At 49.7% G+C, this 24,695-nt stretch overlaps 2 protein-coding genes across 2 annotated transcripts; both read right to left on the bottom strand.

Moving 5' to 3' along the window:
• Positions 1–8,643: 8,643 nt before the first annotated feature.
• Positions 8,644–12,518, bottom strand: C9H3orf33 (chromosome 9 C3orf33 homolog). The gene is made up of 5 exons (XM_032193776.1): positions 12,438–12,518; positions 12,282–12,341; positions 10,992–11,145; positions 9,920–10,080; positions 8,644–9,526 (listed from the first exon to the last, which is right to left on the bottom strand). The coding sequence occupies exons 1-5, from the start codon at positions 12,516–12,518 to the stop codon at positions 9,260–9,262; spliced, it is 723 nt and encodes a 240-aa protein (XP_032049667.1). The 3' UTR covers positions 8,644–9,259.
• A 2,660-nt stretch (positions 12,519–15,178) lies between these two features.
• Positions 15,179–24,627, bottom strand: SLC33A1 (solute carrier family 33 member 1). The gene is made up of 6 exons (XM_032193303.1): positions 23,763–24,627; positions 20,203–20,393; positions 19,369–19,553; positions 18,305–18,422; positions 17,955–18,170; positions 15,179–16,574 (listed from the first exon to the last, which is right to left on the bottom strand). Exons 1-6 carry the CDS (start codon positions 24,625–24,627, stop codon positions 16,407–16,409), a joined length of 1,743 nt encoding a protein of 580 aa, XP_032049194.1. The 3' UTR covers positions 15,179–16,406.
• Between the last annotated feature and the right edge of the window lie 68 nt (positions 24,628–24,695).

Raw genomic sequence — 24,695 nt, 5'->3', positions numbered from 1 at the left:
GTAATTAATGGCATCCTGATTTTAGGACAACGGTGCAGCACTATGTGGACGCAGAGCCCCCTCAGCCCTACCCCTACCCTGGGGCTGAGGCTCCCGGCACCGTCATGGGGTGAGCTTTGCCTGCAAGGCGGCCAGCAGCAGGCACGCGGGCTCTGAAATATTCACGGGTAATTTGCTGCAGATGCTACCACCCAGCAGAGCCCGGAGCAGACGGTGTCCTTCTGGCCACGCGCCCTGGGGCTCTGCTGGGCCAAGCCCCCTGGGTGCCAGTATTGCTTGGATGCTGCCACCAGCGCTTACAGAGCCCAAGTGGGAAGGCCCAGGGGAACAAAGAGCGAGGGGCTGAGGCCAGTCGCTAACAATGAGGTGAGGAACAATCCCCCTTTACAACGGGGTGAGGAACAATCCCCCCTCAGGCCTCAGAGCGTTTCCATCACTGTGGCTCCACTGCCACAGCCGGGGACAACAGCAACAATGGGAAGAAGGTTTTTTTAACGGCACAACTAACTCGTTGGTAAGCTGGTGGCTGTAACCCAGACAAGGCTGGGTTTGTCTGGGAGGTTTCACTGAACGTCCCTTGAGGGAAGCTCAGCCTCTTGTGCAGGTCGGACCTCGCGGCAGTCCCCCAGGCAGCAGGGCTCTGCCCAACAGCGCAGCGCTCCACGCTGCTCTCATCTCTGCTGCTGAAGGAAAACAAGCAAGAAAGACGCATGGACTCCTTGGTTTTGACACCGAATCCCTGGATTTGCCTCCTCCCTTTGCTGTTTCAGCCAGCTCAGGACCCGTGCCAGCCACCCCTTCCTGCTACGGGCCTGCTTTGGGCTCCCATTTCACCTCCCTCCCACCTTCCCCCAGTCCTAGCCCAGCTGCTCTCTCACCCACGCTTTGCACAAACAGCTCCCTCTCTGCCCCACTGCCTGCATCCGAGAGACCCCAGGCAGGGTGTGAGGGCACTGCCCCCCTCCTCCATCAAGGCCCTGCTGGGTGCAGCTCCCCCCAGCTGAAGCATCACAGCACGCTGCAAGTGCAGGGCTGCAGCTCTGCTGAGGGACACAGATGTTCTGCTTGAGTGATTTCAAAACAAAAGGGAAATCAAGTCCTCTCCAACCACGCCAACGGGGCTCACACTATCCATAACGACCAGTTCAGCCACAGCTGTCTCCTGGGACCCGATCCCCAGGCTCCACTATGAGGGAAAAGAAGAACTTGGAGAATTTCTCCCCTCCCAGAGCGAGCACCCCGAGCAGGCACAGCAGCCTGCAGGTGACCGCTGCTGCCGGAGCAGCTAGCGTGGGGCTGAGGCCAGCAGCGAGCCCGGCTCCTGTTTTGCTCTGTCTCAAAACCAGCTGCCTCCGTTACAGGATGGTTTGGTATGGATCACATAGTGTTTACACTAAAGGCACAGTTTACTAAAATTTGGACCACCGAATCGTAACACCCAGCAACAGCAAAGTGACACCTCTGCCAGGCTTCTGCATTTCTCTGCCAGGCTTCTGCATTTCTTGGACTTTTGTCCTTGTTAGGAGTGAGCTTTCGTTAGAGCCCGTTGTGACTAAGGCCATCCTTCTGGCATGAATGAGTAAGGCGCAAGCTGTCAGTGTAGAAGGGTAGGAATAACTTTAACACTGCCCAGCCTGCTGCCAGTCTGTTTGCTTTAGGTGTTAAAAAACAAACACACAAGTTATTACCATGTTTTAATTAGTAAAGTTGTGTCAAGAACTTATCAGTAAGAATTTGCACAGAATTAAGAGGGTTCATCTCTTGTTCCACTCCCACAGAGAGCTCAGGTCAGGGGGGATGGATGGGCAGAAGCTGCTAGTGATATAAATGCAGTGCCTTGAAACGAAAGCCTCCAGCCCCCTCCCTCCCTCCCCTCCCTCTCCTGCTGACACAATGTCCCCTTGTCCTCAGCACCAGGCGATGGCACGCCGAACAAAGGCTCTCCTGGCACTCAGGGAGGAGGGCAGAATCCCAAAGCGGCGACACCAGCCGACAGAAACATCCCATGAAACACCCCATAACACACCCCTGCCCCTCAGCATCTGGCTTTCTCTGGTATGGAGCCGGGGAAGAGCCCGGCCAGGACCGTGCCCTCCTCCAGAGAAGCCTCTGCTACCTTACTAAGCTTTTTTTTTTATTATTTTTTTTTGTAAGTATCCATAGTATATACAGATTCTTTCTAGAATTTAAAGCATCTTGTAGCATAAATAAAAAGCTTAAAAAAAAATCCCCCAAATTGCACCCCCTTTTCAACAGCAGGTATTTATTCATAAATATCACCAGCACAAAAGCAGATTATTGATAGCCGCTGGTAATGGAAGGGCAAACCATCTAGTACCTGGTCCTGCTCTTATTTTTATTCCTCCAGAACACTTCCTAGAGGAATAACAAGTTTTTATCCGATTTATTTTCCTTCCAGAGCAGTCCCTGATCTAATTTACCCTGAGGAAGGCTGTGGTGGCAGAGCAGCAATGGCTCTGGAGGTGGTGGCGGTATGCGAGCCACACGGTAGAAAGAAAAATTTCCTGTGGGTTTAGCTGGAAGCAATCAGAAACTCTTAGGAGCCAGAGTTGTCTATACAAAGGGAAAAGGTCACAGGAGTTTGGATTTAGGACACAGATATGGCACATTCGTGCTTTTTAGAGATATGAAGTTGAGGTGTGGCTCTGTTTTTTTGTTTAGGGGTTGTGTGTGGTGGTGATGGCATGGGGGTCTTGTTTGTTGCTTTTTGTTGGTATTAAACTGATAGCTTGGTAAGTTCCCTATCAGGGCACTACACATTCATCTTAGCCACACATCCTTCACGAGACGAAGACAGACTGGTGTCAGTTTGCTTATTTAAGCAAGCCCCTCGGGGCACTCAGGAAACTGTCCCCAGCCTCACTCGGCCAGTGCCAGAGGTGTTCAGAAGACAAGGAGGCAGCAGCAGCAGCAGCAGCCTCCTGCCTCCCTCCTGCTGCTGCCACTGCTCCGGGAGGTCCTGCCCAGCCCCTCGGGGCACCCAGCTCGGAGCAGGAGCAGGAGCAGGGCTGATGCCCACTCCATGGGAGCTCACAGACCTCACCACGTGCCCCAGACGAGTTCCCATCCCGTATCACCCACCCAGAGGTGGCAGGAGGCCAGGCAGTGCTGGGCCGTGTCACAGAAAAGTGCCTTACCTGTCCTGCCCCGCTAACCTCCATCTTCCTGCCTAATGCTGCCGGGGCTTTTGTTTCAGTTCTCCGCTCTTTCTGGGAAGTCATGAAAAGCATGTGTCAGCACAACGCGCCGCTGAGGAAGGCATTAGAAAGGATTTGAACTGACTCCCCATGGCAACAGACCCTGAAAAGGAATTAGCATTTGCTCCCGGCTCCTCCAGAAGCCCGAGTGCACTTTGTTTTTCTCCCGGTTGAGGAATGCTTTCCAGGAGGGCGGCGTGCTGCTGCCTCTGCCAGGCGTGGAACCGATAAATACGAGTGAGTGTGTCTGGATGGTTTCCTTCCATGCTTCCAGCGCTCTGCACACCTTTCAGCTGTCTTTGCCTGCACCCTTGGACACTAACACAAATCATTTGATGTTTTTGCTGCCCAAAGTTTTCCCAATGCTGCATGTTGCATGCAAGTGCCTTTCTGCACGGGAGATTTTCACCTACACAGACACAATCCCTTCGCCCCATTGGCGATGCTACTTGCTTTTAACGCATCACCTACAGCACATCCTCAGGCTCAGCCGTACTCCTTGAGACCTTTCTGTATGCTCTCCCATTTCTTCTGTGGGATGAACACCACCACTGCCTTCAGAGCAGGCAGAGGAGCGCACAGCAAGCCCAGGACCCTCAGCTGTAGGAGCCATCAGCACCAACACGAGCAGCCCCAAAGCGTAGAGAACTGATTCATCCCAGAAGCAGCTCACAAGCTCCTGGGGACACCTCGCTCACGCCTCGACCCTCCAGGTAAAAGTGGGCACAAGGCAAAAATCCAACTCTACTTCCCACGCTGGAGATAAGTTTCCAAGGGTTTCAGGGAATTACACACTGTGCGAGGCCAAGAATAGGAACTCCCACTCACGGCACTGCCTGGGGCGAGCTGCTGACAGTGCTGGCAGAGGAGACAGCCGGTCTCAAGAACACGTCTCGCTCTGCTTTCAGCTGGAGCTCTGCTCAGCATCACCTCGCCACGCACATCTCTGCCCGGGGTGTGAAACAGAAGAGCAAAGAGAAAGGAGCAAACGCTCGCGCAGAGATTCAACACAGCAAGGACTTCCTTTACTGAGCAGCTGTTAATAACGCAGCTCTAAGAGCTTCTGGAAATACCTGACACAGAGCTTCAGCTCCCTTCCCAGCAGCAAAGCCTTGCTTTAAAGACCTGAAGTCACGATAACAAACGGGAAGTGCAAGCTTGCTTTGTTCTTACCTACTGTTATTTTAGAAAATAAGATTTCTGTTTCTAGAAATTGAGATGAACATTTCTTTCCTGCAGGTCCTTTCCACCTTGGAGAACTCTTCCTTCCTCAACAGACCAGAAACATTCTCCGTAAAACGCAGGAGGTACACGGCACACCAGGTCATGCCTGAGGGCAGGCATCTCTCACCAGGAGTAAATGTGATCATTTACACAAGTCGTTTTCAGACACCTTGCTAATATAGTATGAGATCCCATTATCTGAGAGTGCAACGCTGCCACTTCAGTAGCTGCTTCTGCTATCACTGAGCATACAGCTACTACTACAGCCAATGAAATCCCGGCTACTGCTGTGCTATGGCACGGAATAACTCAAACTCTTTGATAAAATATGAAGATAAAATAAGATGCCTGGAAAGGGCTTATGCCAGCACAGCCAGCCATGAACACAGATGATGAGCATTGCATATGCTATCGGGGTACTTGCTGGCTGAGGCGCAGCCCCCCCATGGAGCAGGGGTGGGGACCGCTGCCCCCACAACTCGAACTAAGCCCAGGAAATGTGTCCAGCCGAGCCTCAGTGCCCATTTCAAGCCTGAGCAGCTGGAGCCAGTGCTTCCTCCGCTCCCACCCAGGGCCACGCTTGGCCACCCTCGGTGTGCGTGGGGACGTGAACTCTGTGTCAGCTCCAATAAATCGGGTCTGTAGCGCTGCACGGGCTGCTTCACACCACAGCTTGCCTCCACTTGAAACTTCTTGCAAGCAACCCTGAGTTATTTCAGGCTGAAGAGGCTCACATGGACAGCTCTTGCCAGGAATGTTACACCTCTTTAATGCACGTGGCCAGATGCAATTAAAGCGGTTCTGTAACGTTCACCCATGGGCTTGAGCCCCCAGAAGAGCACACGTTGCGCCCCCAGCATTGAGTACTCGGCTTTTTCTAGCACTGCAACAGGTGCCTGCTTCCAAAACACTCCAGCAGCTCTGCCCACCTCTCTTCCACTCCTCCACACTTCCCCTGCTCTCATCGGAGCCTTAGTAAGTGCCTATCCACAGCATAAACACTTCCCCCTGCCTTCTGCACCCCCAGGGTGCCTTTCCACCTCCAGGCACACGCACATCGCTCTCAGCCACCCAGGCACACCTGGGCACAGCTCCTGCAGAGGAAAGCAGAGGCAAGCTCAGACCTCGGGAGTAGTGGTGATGCCCTCAGTGTCCACGGAGACTGGAACAAGAAAACCACCGTCGTTAAGAAAGCAGCCCAAGCTTGCTAAAGCAAACAAACACGAGAGAACAAGCGCAAACAAACAGCCCCTGGCAGCTTGGGCAGCCTGCAGCACCGCTGGCCAAAATCAGCCCTGCTCCGGCAGAAACACCTCCTGCTCGGGGAGGTGGGAGCCCAGACGGATTTATCCTCAGCACAGCCCCAGGGGCAGGAGGCAAAGCCACCTCTGCGTGCTTGGCCCTACTCCTCCACCCGGGCATCTCCCTGCTCACAGCTCGCTCTGCGCCCTACCACAGCGGGGGAAAACACCGCAACGACTGCTCCTAAAGCCCCCCCACCATTCAAGAGGTTGTAAAATCGCTGTGCTTTAACCCGGCTTTGTGCCTAATAGGAAGTTTCCGTAAAACCCCACAAGATGATAGCGCACGGCAGCCTTACCTGCTGAAGGGAGAAAGCCCCGGGGGCAGCAGAGCCGCGGGCACGCCGGGGCGCTTTGTGTCCCCGTCACTCCCGGACCTGCTTCACGTCCTGAGGAAGCCTTCAAAAAAAAAAAAAATAAATAAATAAAAATAAAACGCGGCGTTCAGGGAACAAAAGCCGGTCCTCGTGAAGGGAGCCCCCAGACGGGGCAAACCGGGAGGGGGGCGAGCGGCCGGGCCCCCGCCAGCAGGGAAGGGGTGTGGGGGGGGCAGACAAAGAGCCGGGGCCGGCCCCGGGCTGCGGCCACCGCCTCGCTGCCTCCCGGCTACCACACGACGAGGGCGGCGACCCCCGGGGGTCTCCCCGCGCCCAGCCCCCGGCCCCCCTCGCCCCGCGCTCACCCCGCCGCGCTCCGCTCCCGTTCAAACGCCCGGCCCCGCCCGCCGCCGCCGGGGAGCTGAGGGGAAACCCGGAGCCGTCGAAGAGCTCGGAGCGGAGCCGAATTTCGTTGTGCAGCCGCCCCCGATCCAGCCCCGGTGTTGCGGCGGCCCCGCGCCCGGTCGAGCGGAGCTGCCCCCCGAGGGGCCCCCGGGCTCGCCGCACCTGCCGCGGGCTCGGTGGGCTCGGTGCTTTGCAGCCCTTAAAAGCCCTTAAAAGCCCTTAAAAGCCCCCAGGAACCTCCCCCGCCGCTCACCTGAGCGAGCCCGTGAAGCCCCCGGGTCCCCCCGACGGGCTGGGGCTGCCCCCGAGGCGTGCTGGTGGGCAAGCACCGAGCTGGGGCTCGGGGGGCTCCGCTTGGGACACAGGGGTTGGGGTTGGGGTGCTCGGGGAGCTTTGGGACACACGGGTTTGTTAGGGTGTGGGGCCAGAAGCAGGGCTCAGCGACCCCCGTGGGCCCCTTCCAGCTCGGGAGGTTTCATGGTTTAGACTGGGAAAGAGGAGAGGTCGCAGCGAGCACGAGGTTTCCCCAAGGATGGGGATTTTTTGGGGCACTTTTTGCGCTTTCTCCTGCCCAGGAGCGCTGCAGGGGAAGGCTCAGGGCCAGGCCGCAGCAGGGCCCTGCCCGCGCCTTTGTTCTGCCCGGAGCCGGGGCGGGCAGGCTCGGGGCAGGGCCGGGAGCGTTTGAGTGTTTGAGTGTTTGTCACCGCCGTTTGCCTCAAACACCAGCCCGGCAATAAAAACCCTGAAGATATTTCCCTCAGCGGGCCATCTGGAGGCATCTCCTTTTTCACTCCCTGCGGCCTGGGTAAGAAGTTGGCTTCTTTCTGCTGCAGTCGGAGGTGCAGGGAGGGCAACGAGCTAAGTACCTTCATTCTCATCCTTACTCCCAGTCACACAAGAACTGCAACCTCTGCCTGGAAATGCTCTTCCGTGTGCTGCTGTGGTTAAAGGAAATGGATAGCACACCTCGAGGCAGTGCAGGGTGTCCCCATGTAATGGAGAGAAGTGCTTTTTCCTCCCCTGACCTCCCAGTCAGTTCCACAAGCTATTTGTTTCTGCTTAGCTGTTTGTTTCTGCTCCTATGGGCTTTTCAAGACGGGCCTCCCACAGACCAGATCTGCAGCCACTCAGGGCTTGCACAGACGGAAAGCACTGCTGGTTTTTTCCCGATTGGCTTTTTGTTTTTGTTTTGGAGAGGGGGAAATATTTAATTCTATTTAATTATCGCAGCAAAAGGCCGAATGTAACTGTAGAGTTATGCTTAGTTTGGAAATAACTCCGCTTAATAATAATTCACTTAATAAACTGAAACACCTGCAATTAACCACAAGGAGCAGTTTATGACTATGACTGTGTGACTTCTCTGTCCAGGTATCACAGCAGCAATTGACCCACACCTGTAATGCATAAAACCAGATGCTTCTTTTTATAAATTTTCTGGAATAGTTTCCAGCTTTGGTCAAGGTCTCCCTCTGCTCCTCTATCCCACACTGGTTCCCAGCACTGATACCCGTCCTGCAGGTACCTCATGGCTAGCTGCTCAGCAGACTGTGTGAGAAAGCACCCTTTTGATCCTTAAGAGGACACAGAAACAAAAGTAATAAAACAAAACAAAACTGACATACATTCTTACCCAAGGAATTTATTTAATTATTTATTTATTTTTAGGATCTCAGGATTCACAATTTTGCACTGAAGCCAGCAATAAATAAATAAATAAAAAGGCATAACTAATTTCAGGCAATGCTCAAGTATTGAGATTTTCATACCGCACTCCTCTCCCTGGCATTTCACTGCCAAATAAATACATGGAAAGAAAAAATATAAGCAAAGTACTTTACTTGAGATAATCAGGAGCATGGCAGATTAAAAGTCAAGCATTTGGTAAATAAAACATGATAATGAACATGAGAAAATCAATCTTTATTCTGAGAACGTTTACAAAAAATATACTTTACATATACATAACACCTCTTTGAAAAAATAAAGCACTCTGTGGTCCATTTTTTATATTTCCTATTTAAGTTTTATCTTCATCTGGTTTTAGATACTTTTAGAACCATCAGAAGAAAACATTAATTTCTTTCTTCTGACATAACTTGCAAAACTCTTTCATGTTAATTTCGTGTTTTATAAATTGGCATCACTGGCACAGTAGCTTCCATTCTCTAATATACCTTTTTTTTTTTTTTTTTAATATGTTAGTGGTTATGATCCTATCAGCTTTTTAAGATCAAACCACAACAAATTACCTTTTATTCTGGTAATAATGCAACCCGTTATTCAAGATGAGCAATTTTTTAACACTCAAATTATGCACAAACGTAGTATAGGAATTCAAACAAGCAGGTAAACACGTGCCACAAGCTTTCTCAAGCTCTGAAATGGAGTTTTCCAGCCACCACCAGTTACACAGTAATGACCTGTAACAGCTGAGCACTTAAGGTGGTGCACTTTGGATGGATACTTTGCACCTCTTAAAAACAGCTACCAGCTGTTCTCACTTCAGTTAACGCATCTGTAGGTAATTAGCAGGTGGAAAACGGCACACCTGATTTGGGACACTGCTGCAGAAAATTTTAGCTTAAGAAGGCTTCAATTTTTGTCCTGCGTAACACAACTAAACTTCAGCCCCACGTGGCTTATATAATATGGCATTGGGTAACTGTACAGGTTTTCTGTTCAAGACAAGGAACTCACAAGTTACAGCACTTTTTATCACAGATTTATATTTTACATAAAGTATGTAACACAGATACGTGGCATCCCTCTAGACAAGTCTCCCATTCAGCCTTTAAATATAGCTTCTTAACCAGTTCACAAACTGTTTCAATGTCTGTACACATTTATTGTTGCTTATACGGTCTCTAACTCTTTCAGAGAAGCTTTCTTCTTGCCATATTCCTTTATTTTTCTTCAAGGCCTTTAACTCTGCTCGAAGCAGTCTTTTGTGAAGTTTCCAGTAGAGGCGAGAGTCGTGATGTAGTCCTTCGATACGTGCTGTTCTGCCGAGCCCTTGTCTCAAGATCTCCTCGTTTAAGCACACGCTGAGAAAGCGACCCTACAAAAAGGCACAGTAAATACAATATGCACTTACCCTTTAACGTGTTCTCGCTGAGGTCCAAGCTTCACTTCTGGCTGAATCTACCCTCATGCAGAAAGAGTTAAAAGAAACACAGCTGACTTTGGAAACGTACTACTAGCACAAGTAATCTATAAGAAAACATTTGATGGATTAAACATTAAGCTAATCAGAACGACACCATATAGCCTAGCACTACCAGACTGAGCAGTCTACAAAGGTACTTGGTTTGGAGTCTGACTTAATAAAACTTTATTTAAAATTCCTGTAAAGATAATTTACAATAACTAATAACATTCTCATGTACTGACTGTTTAATCACAGTCAAACCTAAAACTGCAGATTAAAGTCATTTTTTGTTACTATATTTACCTTATTTACTAAAACACGGCACTCGAGTGCCAAGTCCTCCCTTCCGAGAAGCTGGAACCACACCATTTGTGAGGGTTTCAACTCTTTCTGTAACCAGACCATGCCACTTGGAGCCAGCTCCACTCCAGCAAGTCTTACCAGCAAAAGACCTTTGGATTGCCCTGGATATAGATAGAGAGAACTTTTTTTTTTTATTGAATGCCACAGTCAAGTGAAATTTCATATTTTGCACAGACCCCCAGCTATCATTAACAAGTTTATGGACTTAAAAAAATAAATAAATCCATTTTAGTTCCCTGAAGCACTACTGACTTGCAACTAAGAATTTGATCTAATTCCCCCTTCAGTAAAAAAAATAAATAAATTCAAGATTTCAGAAATGATATAAGATATTTTGTTTTATTCTGCATACAAGTAGAAAGAAGTACTTTCGTTATCAGTCACCAGTATTTTATCTGAAAGGGCAGAAACACTAGGAGGAGAATTAGCGCCTCCACGTATTTGCAAAGCGGGCACGTGACTGCGCTCACAGACCTGACCCACAGCTTCTGAGAAGCCAGAGCAAAACCCCCCTGCTATACGGAGCTGTCTGATTTTCATCTCTGAACAAAAGCATAATTGCAATAGAATTGTTGGTTTTTTTTTGTTTTTTTTTTTTTTTGCCAGTAATGAGAGCAGCTACTCAAACAAATTAACTGCCTGTGTGCTTGGGTTTTTGCTGCCAGAAACAGATCACCGTAATAAAACACTGTATTGGCAGGCTCCTCCTGCAGTTCTCTTCTCAGCCTTTCTTATTCCTTTTTCCCATCTGTGAAGCACGGAAGGATCAGAAGGCAGCGCCAGGAGTGTAACCTTAGCCTTCCTCACAGCTTGCCCCTGCCTGCCTGCTCTGTACAAAGACAGCGCACCTGATGTCCCGCTGATTTCTGCCCATCTACTTCCAAGAGTATTGTTTAAAATAAAATTTAAAAAAGCAAATACTTCTGGTGTCGCAGTATTTGTGCTTGTCTAGCGGACAACACTGTTAATGTCATTTCATTCCTGTCCTTGTTTTTCGTCTACTTTTACTTACATTTTCTCTGTATTGATGTAACAATAGGAATGGTAATGGGAATGTGTTCAACTTCCAGACCTTTCTCCGTTACATGATGGATTTTTCCCCGCAATTTGACATTCTTTTCAATAAACTCCACGGGTATATCCACAGCGTTTGTGAACTTTGTTGTCTATTGATGGAAAGAAGAATGAGACACGGTTTAAAATATATAGAGAGAGAGAGCAGTTTCAATCACATTACATCAAACCATATACAGCTATACTATTACACAGCATGGACAACTAATTTCTTTTCTTAGACAGCAATCAGCTGTAGAACCCCTTCCAGCCTGCTTGTCCAGCCCCTCAGGAATGCTCCCTGTTTTACAGCATGTGCAACATTAGGGATGAGCATGAGAGCAGGCTGAGAGAAAGAATGGAAACTGATGTTTTATATTGACACGCACTGAAGTTAACTTGATTCACCATGAAAAGAGCGTTTTAAAAGTGGCCTGAACAGTGCTAGAGGAGGGGTGAAAGCCAGCCAAGAAGGGCGTGTTTGAAGACACTGGCAAAGAACAGACACACCGAAAACAAAGGCAGAGCAGCGCAGACAGACGCAACAACACAGACTTTGATAAGGGAGGCAAAGAGGAGAGGGACAAAAGCAGGTGTGCACCTTTGAAAAGATCACACGATGACTAAATTCGATACGGCATCCCTTGATAACGGGAGGACTCAGAGGAGGGAGTTATACGAGCACACGGGAAAACAAAGGGCAGAGGCACCACAGGCTTGGCCAGCAGCAGCCGTACAGGAACAACGCAGCTGCAGCAGGGACACAACTGCCGTGTAGGCAATCCAGCAATATGTGTGATTTGGGCTTTTTGGGGATATTTAAAAATAAAAACGTCGGGCAGACATCCTCTCACAGCAGGCTGTGAGGGGGGCAGGCGGCAGTGACCCCTTACAGAGCCGTGGCTGTGCCTGGAGCCCGCAGCGGGGCGTTACTGGGTGCCAGGAGCCGACAGCTTCGAGAAGTGAAGGGTTTATGCTTAAAAATACGTGAAAAGCACCTCTGCTCGTGGGACTAGGGAGCAAGGACGTGGGGAAACCACCTCTGCTTCAGCTGCGGTTGAACTATGGGTTAACTGCGCCACAGGCTGAGGGGCACTACCGCTGGGGATGCAGCACTGAGGAAAGCGACTTTAGGAGCTAAAAACCAGGGGGGAGCCCTTTGAGGAGCCCTTTGAGGAGCCCTTTGAGGAGCCCTTTGAGGGGAGCCCTTTGAGGGGAGCCCTTTGGGGAGCCCTTTGGCCGCACTCACCAGCCGCACGCTCCTGGCCAGCAGCAGCAGCCCGGCCGCCGCCAGCCCGGCGCTGAGGCTCTGCGGGGAAGAGGACAGCGAGGATCAGCGGGGGGCCGACCCCTGCCCCTACCCCGGCCCCGGCCCCGGCCCCTGCCCTTGTCCCGGCGCCGTTACCCGCAGCAGCCCCAGGTGCCCGTCCGCCCACTCGGACACCCGGCCCAGGGCCTCTCCCGCCGCGCTCCGCCGCTCCGCCATGGCCGCCACAGAGCCCGCAGCGCCCCCGCACGGGGCCCGCCGGCACCGCGGGGCTGAGGGGAGCGGGGGGGACTGAGGGGACCGGGGGGGACCGGAGGGGACCGGGAGGGATCAAGGGGACCGGGGGGCAGCTGAGGAGCCGGGCAGCTTCCCGAACGGGAACCCCAATGTATGGCCCTTGGGGTGAGCCTGCGAGCAGCCCCTGGCGCCGGCTGGGCAGGATGGGGAATTGAGGTGAATTCTGAGGTGAATTCTGAGGTGAATTCTGGTGAATTCAGGCTCATCGGCCGCATCCTTGCTGCAGCTCGGGGTGCTGTCAGAAAACAGCCTGAGAACGTCCCCGTGTTTATCGCTGCTGTTTATTCGTTTCCTCACCTTCGTCCCAACCTAACAAACACCACAGTTCCTTACCAGACCACCCAAGCCATTTCCCTCAGCTGAACCATCGCCCGGCTGTGCAACGCACCTACACGGCCTTTAAAAAACACGGTGCAAGGAAATAATCACACACAATATAAAGTTATACCCAGGCTGTGTCTACACAAACCTTTCACTTCCATCAAAGCCCAGTTCAAGGTTTCTGTGAGAGCAGGAGGTACATCAAATAACATCAGTGTCAGCCACGGCTCGGGATTTCAGGACAGCCACAGATCCCGTTAGGAATTCATAACCCACAGCACCAAAAGAAACCTACCTGAATCAAAAAATTTTACCTGATGCTGCAATTAAAACAATTCTTACGCTACTGGCTGTGAGGTGTCTCGAATAAATAAATATTACCACTATAATTTTCTTCAGGATAAGTGGTGAAGCTGTTAGGTTTGGTTTATTTACTAAGCATGAACACTTTAAAATTAAGTAATAAATGCAGAAATAGTGCAAAATCTGGTTTTCAGCAAAAACATACGCACACAGTTAGTAATTTGGAAGTGTTCTGCTGACTTTGCTAAGGAGGGTATATTTTACACAGCATATTTTGCTAAGGAGTGTTATTTTTCGCTAAGGAGTGTATATTTTACATGCATTGTCTCGTTTGGAGAGGTGCCGGAGGAGTCGCACAGTGCTGCTGCCTGCAAAAACTTGCTCCGGTCCCTGCCGCTGTGGAGAACCTTATGCTGTGCCCTGGACCTGCTCACTGTGGGCACCACATGTACAGAACTGAATTTTGGAGCAGGCAGTCTCAGGGAACACCACCAAATCACATTCACAGGAGCAGGGGAGGATGGCTTCCCGCATGGCAAACCCAGCCCAACACCACAGCTGTGTCCAACGGCACCGCAAGGGCGAGCTGTTCTCTGCCTCTCCTCACGCTCTGCTGCACCCCTCTCCCCTAGGACCTGGCTCACTTCACAGTGATCCTGCTCAGGAATCTAAACCAGGACAAACCATTTACCTACAAAAAAAAAAAAAAACACATTTCTGCCATTTGTCTTTTGCTAGAAAGAAGCCACCCCTGACTCCCCACCAGGCCCACTCCGTCCCTGCAGCAAATCAAGACTAGAGCAGTGCTTGGTCATTTTCCTCCATTTCCCATTTCAAAAACAGACTCGCAAGCGGGAGATTTTATTATTTTTTTTTTAATGTTAAAGACTGCAATAATTCTAATTGCCAAAAGAAACCATTTAAAATAGGGGCAGAAGAAAAAGCAGTAGTGAACCTGAAAGATTACTGGAGCCTTTCAGCAATCTGCTGATGAACTGGCATGGTTGTGACATTTGTGACTTGTGTTACAAACCAGCAGCACTGAGAGATTAAAAAAAAAATACATTGTCCCTTGGTTCCTTCTCCAGTTTGAAAGAGGAAGAGAATTACTTATGCTGTATCATGTAACAATTGGAGTTTAATGTTGCTGTTGAAATCATTTCATGTATCACTTCAGCAATTCCCAAGGCATTTTTATTAGAACAGGTTACACTGGCACCTTCAGAAATATTGAAACAAAATTGCAAAGTAAAAGCCAACTGTAAAACATTTATGAATTTAATTCCCTATATTCTGCAGTCTAGATCTCCCTCAAAGCCAGAGAGGTTGAAAAAACACTCCAGGTCTGGCCAAGCTGCTATGGAAATAAGCAGCCCCTTGTTATAGCACCAACAGATCCCAAATGCCTCATGCACACTGAATCTGGTAGCAGTGATCTGGCTAGGACTGAAAGATACACCCACCTCTGACTACAAGTCTCAGATTCCCCTTGTGCTTATGCAGAGACGTAGTTGGAAGACTTAGCCTGGGGAGTAAAAACTGTGCTTTTATTCAGCTTGATTTGCTAATCCTGCTGTCCTTGAAACAAACCGAGTGTGCTGCTGCTGGACCACAGATCGCAGCTGGGTGCTGCAGCCCTGGGCTTGGCTTCCTACCAGCTGCTGAAGGCTGCCGCTTTGGGGAGGGACAGAAGAGCCAAACAGGCTCCAAGCAGCATTTGGTCACTGTCCTCTTCCAGCACCTTCTTACTCAGAAGGTCACACAGATGCTTTGTGCACATGGGATCTCCCCTGCAGCCTGCCCCTGGTATAATTTACTTTTTGCTGAAGCATACAGTAACAAAAGCCCACAGCCTGTCTCGCCAGGAGCTGAGAACATGAAGGTCATGGTGCAATACTTCCAGTATTGACAAGGCAAGAAATAGAGAAGTGAAAAGAAAATCACGTACCTTTCAAAGGTATTTTCATATATTTTTAATAATGATGTACAATATACATCCACCAATATACAAGTGCCCCTTCTCTAGGCGTACAGTGTACTTGCTGTACATCACTAAGGCACTCAGGAATGAAGTCATTCTTGATAAATGCAACAGGAAATTTCCACTATCAAGGATCAGAAATAAATTTCTATAGCAGCTCTACCACAGGATGTAACTCGTTTGCATTACGCAACAGCAAGTTGTACATCAACTCACTGGGAATTTGGCAAGTCTGTCATCACCAGAGCACTTTCAAAGGCACTGATCTTCTTTTCTTACCCCTGGCTGGGAAGAGAGGCATTTTTTCCCACACTGATCTTTAATCTGTTCAAATTTTAGTGACAGAGGAACCAGCACTACCACTTCATTCCATCAAATAACAACTGCCTCCAGAAGGACCGCATGCCTTCTCCTTCCAACGCCTGTGTTTTGTGCGCTAGCTGCTACACTACGCAGTTTACACCTTCAGGAGTCAATGCTCAGAGTATTGTGCGTTACTCTTAAGTCCTCCTTTACATCAATTTTTCCTCAAGAAAGAATCCTGAATGTAAATCAAAATGCTTTGAAACAGAGGAAATAAATTAAATGTAGCTTTGTTTATAAAAATACTCTCTTATAAATCTTTAAAGCTTATAAAAGCCTGAAAATACATTTAAAAGAATCTCTGAAACATTATTTCATCCTTTGAAATGTGGTTACAGTCCAGGAAGCGAGAAGAAACAAAGCCCACGGACATTTTACATTTCTCTTCCCACGATGAATTCCGCAGTACGATGTGCTTCACCTACAAGTCAAAATGCCTTTCACATCCTTCCCCAGGTCAGCTGCCCGTGCCAGAGCTGCCTGTTCAGGAATCAAGAGTTGGAACTCAGCTAACGATGCTGCTGTTTAGGTAAACGTGGCACAAGCAGCTTTTCCACAGTTACTATATGGAAAGTTGGGATGTTGGTTGTACCAGAAGCCACGGCTCTGAAGCTAGAGCATGGGGACACGTAGCACACAGGTGCCATTTCTCATTAGTGTCTCAACTTGTGTTCTCATGTTGGGAAGGCGAGTGGTATCACACACACACCACTGTCTCAGCCACCCGTTTTTTCCAGCAACTTGGCATTTAAAATACCTATATTCCTGTTCATTGGTTATGGGATGCGTCTCTGTAATAAAACTATAATAACCTGGCTAGTCCGTCCAATATTGCAATCGCATCAATTGGTCCTCTTGCACTTCCACGAAGATTGTCCTTCATCCTGCAGCTTTTTTAATTTGGGCCCAAACAGGAACCACCAGGCAAATCCCAGAATGACACAGATGACAGATTCCACGTAGTAACCGTCCAAGGTAGTAACGCAGGAACCACCGGCCTTCGTGCAGAGCTGCAAAAGCAGAAGCAGAGGTTAAGGCATTAAGTATTTTCTGGGAAAAAACAGAAACACGGGCTTTCTAGAAGTAGGCATTAGATACTCACAGTTTAACAGCCTTTTAAAGGTCATGTCTAAACATACACTTTATTTCTTTATGATAGAGTTATTAAAAGAGATTTTTGAGCTTGGGATGTGCTTTAATCGCAGAACTGAAAGGCAAACTCAAGCATTTGAGGGGTACATGTATGTATGGCACATGATTGCTCTTGCTATTGTTTAACTTTCAATACCGCCATAATCCCAAAACAAAGCAATCCTCTGAATCGAGGTTCTGCCAGCATTTGCATTATTCTGAGACGTCAAAATCAGATTAGCAGTCAGAAGGGAGCGGCTGTGGAACATTTCCAACAGGGAAGATGTGGAAAAGAGATCGGAGGAGCGAGGTGAAGGAGGAAGGACTTCAGCCCCACAGAGGTAAGCTGAGACCCCTGCTGAAGCAGCACATGTTAAGAGGAAGCATTTTCTCCAGAACTGGAACTCCAGTTCAAACAAGTCAAGTTTGACTTCTAGAACAGCATGTTCAGAGACCTCCGCATCCTGAAGAGTTCCATAAGCACAGAAAAGCATTCAGGAGTGAAATCTCAATCACAAGTAAGGGAAAACAATACCACACAGCAAAAAGCCCCCAAACATTCCCACCCTGCCAAATCTTTGCATTAAGATTTGGCATTTGCTCACGCGGAGGTGAATTTGAAACACTGCTTTCCAGCAGATCTGCGTGCTGCTGTTTGATCCGAGCACAGTAGCACAATATGTTCTCTGTTCTCTTCTGCAGGGCTCCCCGGAACCGGGAAGGCTGCCAGTCACACCGCTCCGTTTCAAATGGAAAGCGAAGATCAAAGACAGCAAAGGAACGTCACAGCGGAAAGAATCAAGGTATCAAGACAGAAGCCACCAGAAGGACAGACAGAACAAAAGAACTACCACAAAACTGAAGGGACCTGGGGACAAAGCCTGCCAGGAACAGAGCGCCTCACCACACAGCTCCAGGCTGAGCACAGTTTATCAGGAATGCAACCAGCAGCTCCCTGTACTGCAGCGAGTGCAGCACCAACCTAGTGCTGCTGCCACCAGCTTTCCATCCCAGTCTGAACGGAAAGGGACAATTACTCTGCAACTGCAAATCTTTGGTAAAGATGGTAGCTATGAAGAGCACGCAGATAAAGGCTGAATTTTGTCAGTGAGGGAAAAAAAAGCTTAATTACTGGGATTTTTTTCTTTTAAAGTGTAAACTATGCTCCGTGAAGGTTTTCAAAGGTGGAAAGAAATCCTAAGAGAAGCCATTTCACCTGGACATAACTGCACAGAGACCTTCCCAGCCTCCAGACTTACTTCTGCAGCAGCTGGAGTTCCGCAGGCCTGCCCCTGGGCCCCTGCGCACTCCTTCACCGTGAGCGGATCAACGAGCCAGAGCGCGACGGTGGACGGCCAGTTCCCGCCCAGGTTGGACACCGTGTTGAGGAGTGTCATGTAGGTTCCCCCGATCAGCGGATCGCTAACCTTGGCATTGAAAGCCATGATTGCAACGTACATGCTATACAGCGTGACCTGGAGGGGAGGAGAAAGCCCACAGGTTAAAGGAATTTAGGGTAGCTAGGAACTGAAGCAGTTACTGGCATTTACAGTCCTCTAGCTGATGTGAAATGCCCTCCCGTTGCCCTTTGCCTCCCAGTGTACATTACCTGATGTAAAGCATAACTCAACAATACTATGACGTAGTAGTAGACAGGAAATCCTCCTTCGTGTTTCACTTTAGGAGTCCACCATACCAAAAAAGCAAATTCCAGCCCAAACAGTAACCTGCAGGAATAAGAGAATTTGTAACTCAAGTAATTTTGTCCATGTGTTTCTGTACCTTAATACAAAGCAACTATCAGACATTTGTACATGCAATATATTAAAATAGCTTTAACTAGATAAAAACAATTTCTATCTTCTAGAGAATTGTGTATTCAATATTTGACAAGCACTGAAATTGCAAGCATTATATACCTAAACAATTCCTCCTTCCATATCAACATAACACTGCCACATCTCCTATTCCAGCTTCTTCCCCGTCCCTCACACAAAAGTTTTTGTTGTGGAGAGCAACACACAAGACATTCAACCAAATTCAGATAGAGAAAAATTTACCTGGCCTTTTTTTTTTTTTTTTTTTTTTTAAATGAAAGCATACATCATTGTGCAAGAGCACATTTAAGTAATGTTACAGACAGAGCACCCATCTACTGAATAACGGCAGGAAGTAATTGGCTGGATTCGTTGGCTTTACATTCCCACAGAACTCCACAGGCAAACTGCTACATAAACCACTTACAAACAAGATGTCTCATCTGTATCTGCCTAATTCACCTTTTTTTTTTTTGCTTATCTAAGTATACATCTAGTGGATGTTCCAAAAGACTTGTGGATGCAGTCCGCCGCTCTCATGTTAGGCAGCACATGTATTTTTAGAGAGACAGTCCCAAATCTGCTCAGAACGATTCAGGAATAAGGAACTATTGACACTGAATAAGAGCAGGAAAGTACAGCTCTGTGCCGCAGCACACGCATCTCAAACCCACTGCACACTGTGCTCTTTGACTTGTGTCACCACGTGAATTATCTCCAAGGCACAAGATCCAGAGAGTTCAACTTACTAATGACATGTTCTTTCTTCTGTCTGGAAGTTACACAAGAATTCCTATAATTAATCCGAGTCACAAATTACTGCATTTCAACAAAGCCATTTTTTGTTTGCTTTTACCTAAAAGGCATCGCTTTGTAGAAGGTGTTCAGCGGCTGGGGGCCTGCTGTGTACTTGCTGATAATCAGAGGCAATATTATCTGCACAGGAACCATTGGAACCGCCAGCAGAGCTAGGTGCTCTTTAGGTACTCCTTCTTCCACCAGTTTGAGTCCCGTTACAGCATCTGCTGCTGAAAATCCAACCTGCAATGGAAGTTAAACAAAATAACCTGGGGAAAGCAGTGACAGCGTGGCTAGAAGGTCAGTTTACTTGGCATTAAGTACACTGAGAAAAGGGAGAGAGCACAATTCGCTTTTGTTTCTAATTTCCATACCAGTTCTGAAACGTGTTCTACACTTGCACACTGTTCTTGTCATCAGTGCCAGAACTATACCAAGAACAACACACCCAGCACCAGTATTCATGCCCATACCTTAAAGGCACGTTGGTATCCACGACTGCCAACAGAATGTCATGAAAACCTGGTTTGTACAGAGCTGCAGATTCTGGGAACATGATTTAGGTGAAAAGAAGCATTTTCTGTGCTTTTAACTGCAGCCTACACAAACTGCCTAACTGTAAAGATGCAAGTTTAAAAATAAATGAATGTTAGATTGCAATCAAACTTTTCTTTAATGCTTCTGTAAACATGTCAGCGCTCCAACTAACGCTGTTGTACCAAGCTACTTAGCTGAATGATACAAGCCATTGTGTTTCCAAATCTCATGTCAAAATTTGGAACTGATGGCAACCACTGGCAAAAGCGAGCAATAAGCTGTGTCACGGGGACTCAGCAACCTTTCAGGTTCTCATACCACCAGCACCTGACAATTCCCATACGTGTTTGCTTACTTTTGCTGTGAGAATCAGGAGACAGAACGTGAGAACTGCTGGCATTTTGATTATTGAGAAGAGCAGCTTGTACGTATCCGTGATGCCTTTTGTTTCTTCCTTTGTTGGTGTTAATTCTTTGTTTTCCTTTTTCAGGAGGGCAACAAGCGTGGTGGTAACCAAGAAGACAGCTCCCCAGAAAAACAGGAAATCTGGAATAAAAAATATTCTATCAGCCACCACAAGCATTTCATTAACAGCTCACTGAAACGTCCTTGTTCTGCTACAACACAAAGGGCAACCTAATAAAAAAAAAAAAAAAGGTTGAATAAAGCCCGTACTCATTGACCCACCTGAAAACAAGCACCAAAACCAAAGCAGGAGCAGACAGCTACATACAAGGTTCCCACCTCCCCTCAGTCTATAGCCACGTTTGCTCGAGGTTTAGACACAGCAGCAACCTGGGGCACTTCGCTCCAGGTCTGTGCAGCACCAGTGAGCGTGTTGGAGAACAGAAATCAAAGTGGGCTTTCTGAGGAGCTGCACAGAAACCCACTAACAGTGAATAAAGGAGGAAAAAGGCACACTGAGTAGTTACAAGACAGGATGGGGAAAAAACTCTGGAGGAAGCAGTCATTCACCCCTCTCCAGGCGATCCATCACAGCCTGTAGCCCTTCTGCAGCCCCCCTGCTCCACATACCCACCATCCGAAGGAAACCAAGCCCGATACCCACACGAGTGCAAAGAAGTCCCAATGAAGGCTCCTACACAGTCTCTAAGTAAAGCATCCCTCAGATCTGTTTTAGGAGGACGTTGTATTTGCTATCCTCAGTGCTGGACATTGAGCAGGCAGAATGTTTGCTGAACAGCGCACCGGGAGGCAGCGGCAGCAAAGCACTCACGTTTTATGGCAGGGACTTAGGGAGCACGCTAGCCTGAGACAGCCCTACAAAAGAGGCAAGAAGGAATTCAGCAACGTGCAGGGGGTATGACAGAAGTACCCTTTTATCTTGCTGATCAGAAGCAGCCCCAGGAGCCTCAAGACAACAAAGCAAGCAGCGAGCACTGGTGAAAGGGCAAAGACAGGGCAAAGGTTTAGTCAATGATTAGCTGCTTTGGGTTTGCAGGAAGCAAGCACCACAAGCACAGATGAACGTCTAGAAGGCTCCTTTAGCTATTCCTTCCATTTCCAGGTCACTTACAATAAAAGTGGCATTTCAGATTATTTTCTGCCACTTCCATGTCACTTATTTTTCCCTTTCCAAAAGTAAAGGAGAGAAGGCCTCATAACCAGCGCTGTCAGATTGCTCCCTCCCCTGTTTAACAAAAACCCTGAGCGCATCTTCTGAGCCAACCAGCAGGGCTCAGAGCCTGACCTGCTGCAGGAGCGGTACCGTGACGACAGCTCCGCAGTGTGAGATGGAAAGGAAATAGCTCTGAGCATCACACAGACATTCCTCATCGGGTCAGCCCTGTCGGATGCAATACAGCAGGGGCTGAGATAGCTACAAAAGGCCACGCACAAGAGCCCAGACTAAAGAGTTTCTTTTAATAGCAGGCATTCTGTAGCACTTCTGGTGCCACCGGTGCTGCCCCATCCCTGTTTTGTCTCTGCCACCAGGAAAATAAATGGCTGTGCTGGGGCAAAGCAAACTTCAGAGCTCCACCACAAATAGAGCAGGCTGCAAAAATGTCAAGGAGCTGTGGGACAGGACAGCTGCTTCATCACAACAGCCTTAAGTAATAACGCAGCCCCACATCTCCTCCCAGGAAAAAGAGCACTCCCCTCAGCAGCCTAGTTCATACTCACTGCACCTTCCCCCTGCAGTCACACCTCACCTCCTCCTTCACATACCACAGGCATTCACGTGACTCCACAAAAAACTGGACAGGGACCAAAAGACGCAGCCAGCCAGCTTTTGAAGAAAAAAATAACGTCCTTTGAACAGCAAAGAGCAAAGCTCACATACGTGCTAGCACAAACAATAAGCCCACTGATTATTTTCCCCCTCTAGAACTTCACAGCCTGGAGAACATCCTAAGACAGTATTTGTTCTGAGGAGCAGCCTCACATCCGTGCACATTATTTCCTGCAGTTAACAGGCACAGCTGAGGCTGCTGCTTCCCAGCTACCTGAAGATGACCTGGGATCACAAAGCACGAATGTTTCTTTCCCTTACCAGCAGTCAGTCCACAACAGAAGCGTTCAGAGAGCTGAACTGGCACAAAGCCACCCTTCAGCACTGCAAAGTTCGCTGTGGCTGCCTGAACCAGCTCTCCCCGGTGTGACAAGCAGAGAGCCACTGGCACCATCACAGCGCCGCTGCTGCAGCTGCATCAGGACAGGTGAGGACACGGGGACTGTGGCACACCGTCATGTGAATGAGGGAAAATAAATTTCTTGAAGGCAGTTTTGCTACCCAAAAAACATATCCTGCAACTGTAGCGTCAGAGTAATTTGCCCTCTGTACTCCACCCAACTTAACACGCAAGTTCAGCAGGTTGTGCAGGTATTTTTTGGTTTTCCCTTTTTTTTTTAAAGGCAGTATTTCTGTAATAGCAAGAAATCCATTTATAAAAGCAGCACTGAAAAAAACCCAGCCACCAAAAACCCAGCGAGTGGAGCTAAGCAGACAAGCGAAGCCTCTTTAAGCACACGAGTGATTTCCAAGTTGCATCAGCAGCAAAAGACGTCAGCTTGCTGCTGCAGCAAGAGGGAAGAGACACGCCAGCACCACTGAGCTGCACAACAGGGAAAGCAAAAGCAAGCAATATGCCAGCGGGGTTACTTTGAGGAGTGCCCCGTGCCTGCTGACACATGGACAAGACAAAGTCACCAGCAGTAAGGAAATGGGAAGAGAGGGAGAAGCTAAACCCGTGAGAACTTACTCTCAGTACAGGCCTGGTCACTCTGACACTGCCCCCAGAAATGGTGCTGGCTTGTCACAGCCTCCCCAGGCTGAGCTGCCAAACCTCAGCCTCCCAGCAGGGACGCAGCCTTCGCACAGACCTTCTGGCAACACACCTAACACCAGCACCGCCCAGACTTTAGGAGGAAAAAATGAGAAAACACTCCTAGACCAGCAGCTAGAAAAGGATGGATTACCAGATTCTATTTAATTCACTGAAGAAAAAGATAACCCTTAGTTTGCTTAATTAAGACCTTCCTTTGGAGTTGGCAATGTGGCCAAGCCTGAACGCCTGTCATTTATACTTCTGTGAGCCATAGCATTTGGGAAGGGCTTTTTAAAGTTTATTTCCTCTTCTCTTTCTCCCAGGAGAAGACATTCTCAAGGGGCCTCCTTAAAGACAGGCAAAGCATCCACATTTCTCAGAACAGCAACCTATTCCGTGGTCATTAAACCAGGAAATATTTAAAAACAAATCAATTCTCTCCAAAGTGCTTAGGTCAGCCAAGCCAATGACCAGGCACATCTCCCTCACGCTTCAGGCCGGGGGAGCCCAGTGCACTTGCAGCAGACCCCAGCGGCCTCCCCACAGCTGGGGAGGGCAGAGCCGCAGGCCGAGGCGGGGAACACCCCCAGCCCCACACCACCACACAGGGGCACCCAGGCGCTACCTGAGAGGGTGACGATGCCCCGGGGCTGGGGCTGGAAGCGCAGGTACTTGTTGCAGAAGGAGGGCGACTCGAGGGCGAGGAAGAGCACGTTGCCCAGGAAGTAGCCGGCCGTCTGGCCCACCGAGTTGCAGGTGGAGGCATAGCCCACGTTCTCCCGGGACAGCATGGTGAGGGCCCAGCCGTCCACCGCGATGTCCTGCGTGGCCGCCAGGAACTCGAAGAGGAAGAAGGTGGCGGTGAGAGCCACCACGTCGGGGCCGCGGCCCTGCCCGTCGCCCAGCAGCGCGTCCACCCGGCGGGACAGCCCGATCATGAAGAGCCCCAGCACGTACTGCGTGGGCACCAGCCACGACTTGCGGCGCCCGAAGCGCCTCACGTACACGGCGTCCACCAGCGGCGCCCACAGCAGCTTGAGGCTGAAGGGCCAGAAGACCAGGCTGAAGAAGGCCTGCTCCGTGTAGCTGGCGCTGCGGCTCTGCAGGATGAGCGGCACGCTGCCCGCCAGCCCCAGCGGCACGCCCTGCAGCACGTACAGCGCCAGCAGCAGCAGCACGCTGCCCAGCTCCGCGCGGCACCCCCGCGGCGCCGCCGGGCCCAGCTCGGGCGGCGGTGGCGGCAGCAGCAGCGCCTCGGCCTCCCCGCCCGCCGGGCCGGCCCCCAGCGGCGCCGGCGCCTCTAGGCAGTGCGGGTGGCTGCCGGGGCGGCGCTGCCGGCCGCCCTGCTTGGCCGACATGGCCAGGCCCAGCCCGGCGGGAGCGGAGCGCGGAGCCCCGAGATGCTGCCGCCGCCGCCGCCTCACCCCCACTGACAGGAAGCCGCGCGCCGGCCTCGCCCCACCCCTTCCGGTCGCGTGGCCGCGCCTCATTGGTCCGCTGCGGCAAATCAGGCCACGCCCCCTCCATCCCCGCTCCGCCCCCTCCGGTCTCGCTCCGC

Source organism: Aythya fuligula, chromosome 9, assembly GCF_009819795.1.
Source record: "Aythya fuligula isolate bAytFul2 chromosome 9, bAytFul2.pri, whole genome shotgun sequence".
Classification (NCBI taxonomy): Eukaryota; Metazoa; Chordata; class Aves; order Anseriformes; family Anatidae; genus Aythya; species Aythya fuligula.
Note: the sequence above shows the minus strand (reverse complement) of the source record. Positions and strands in the feature narration are given on the sequence as shown.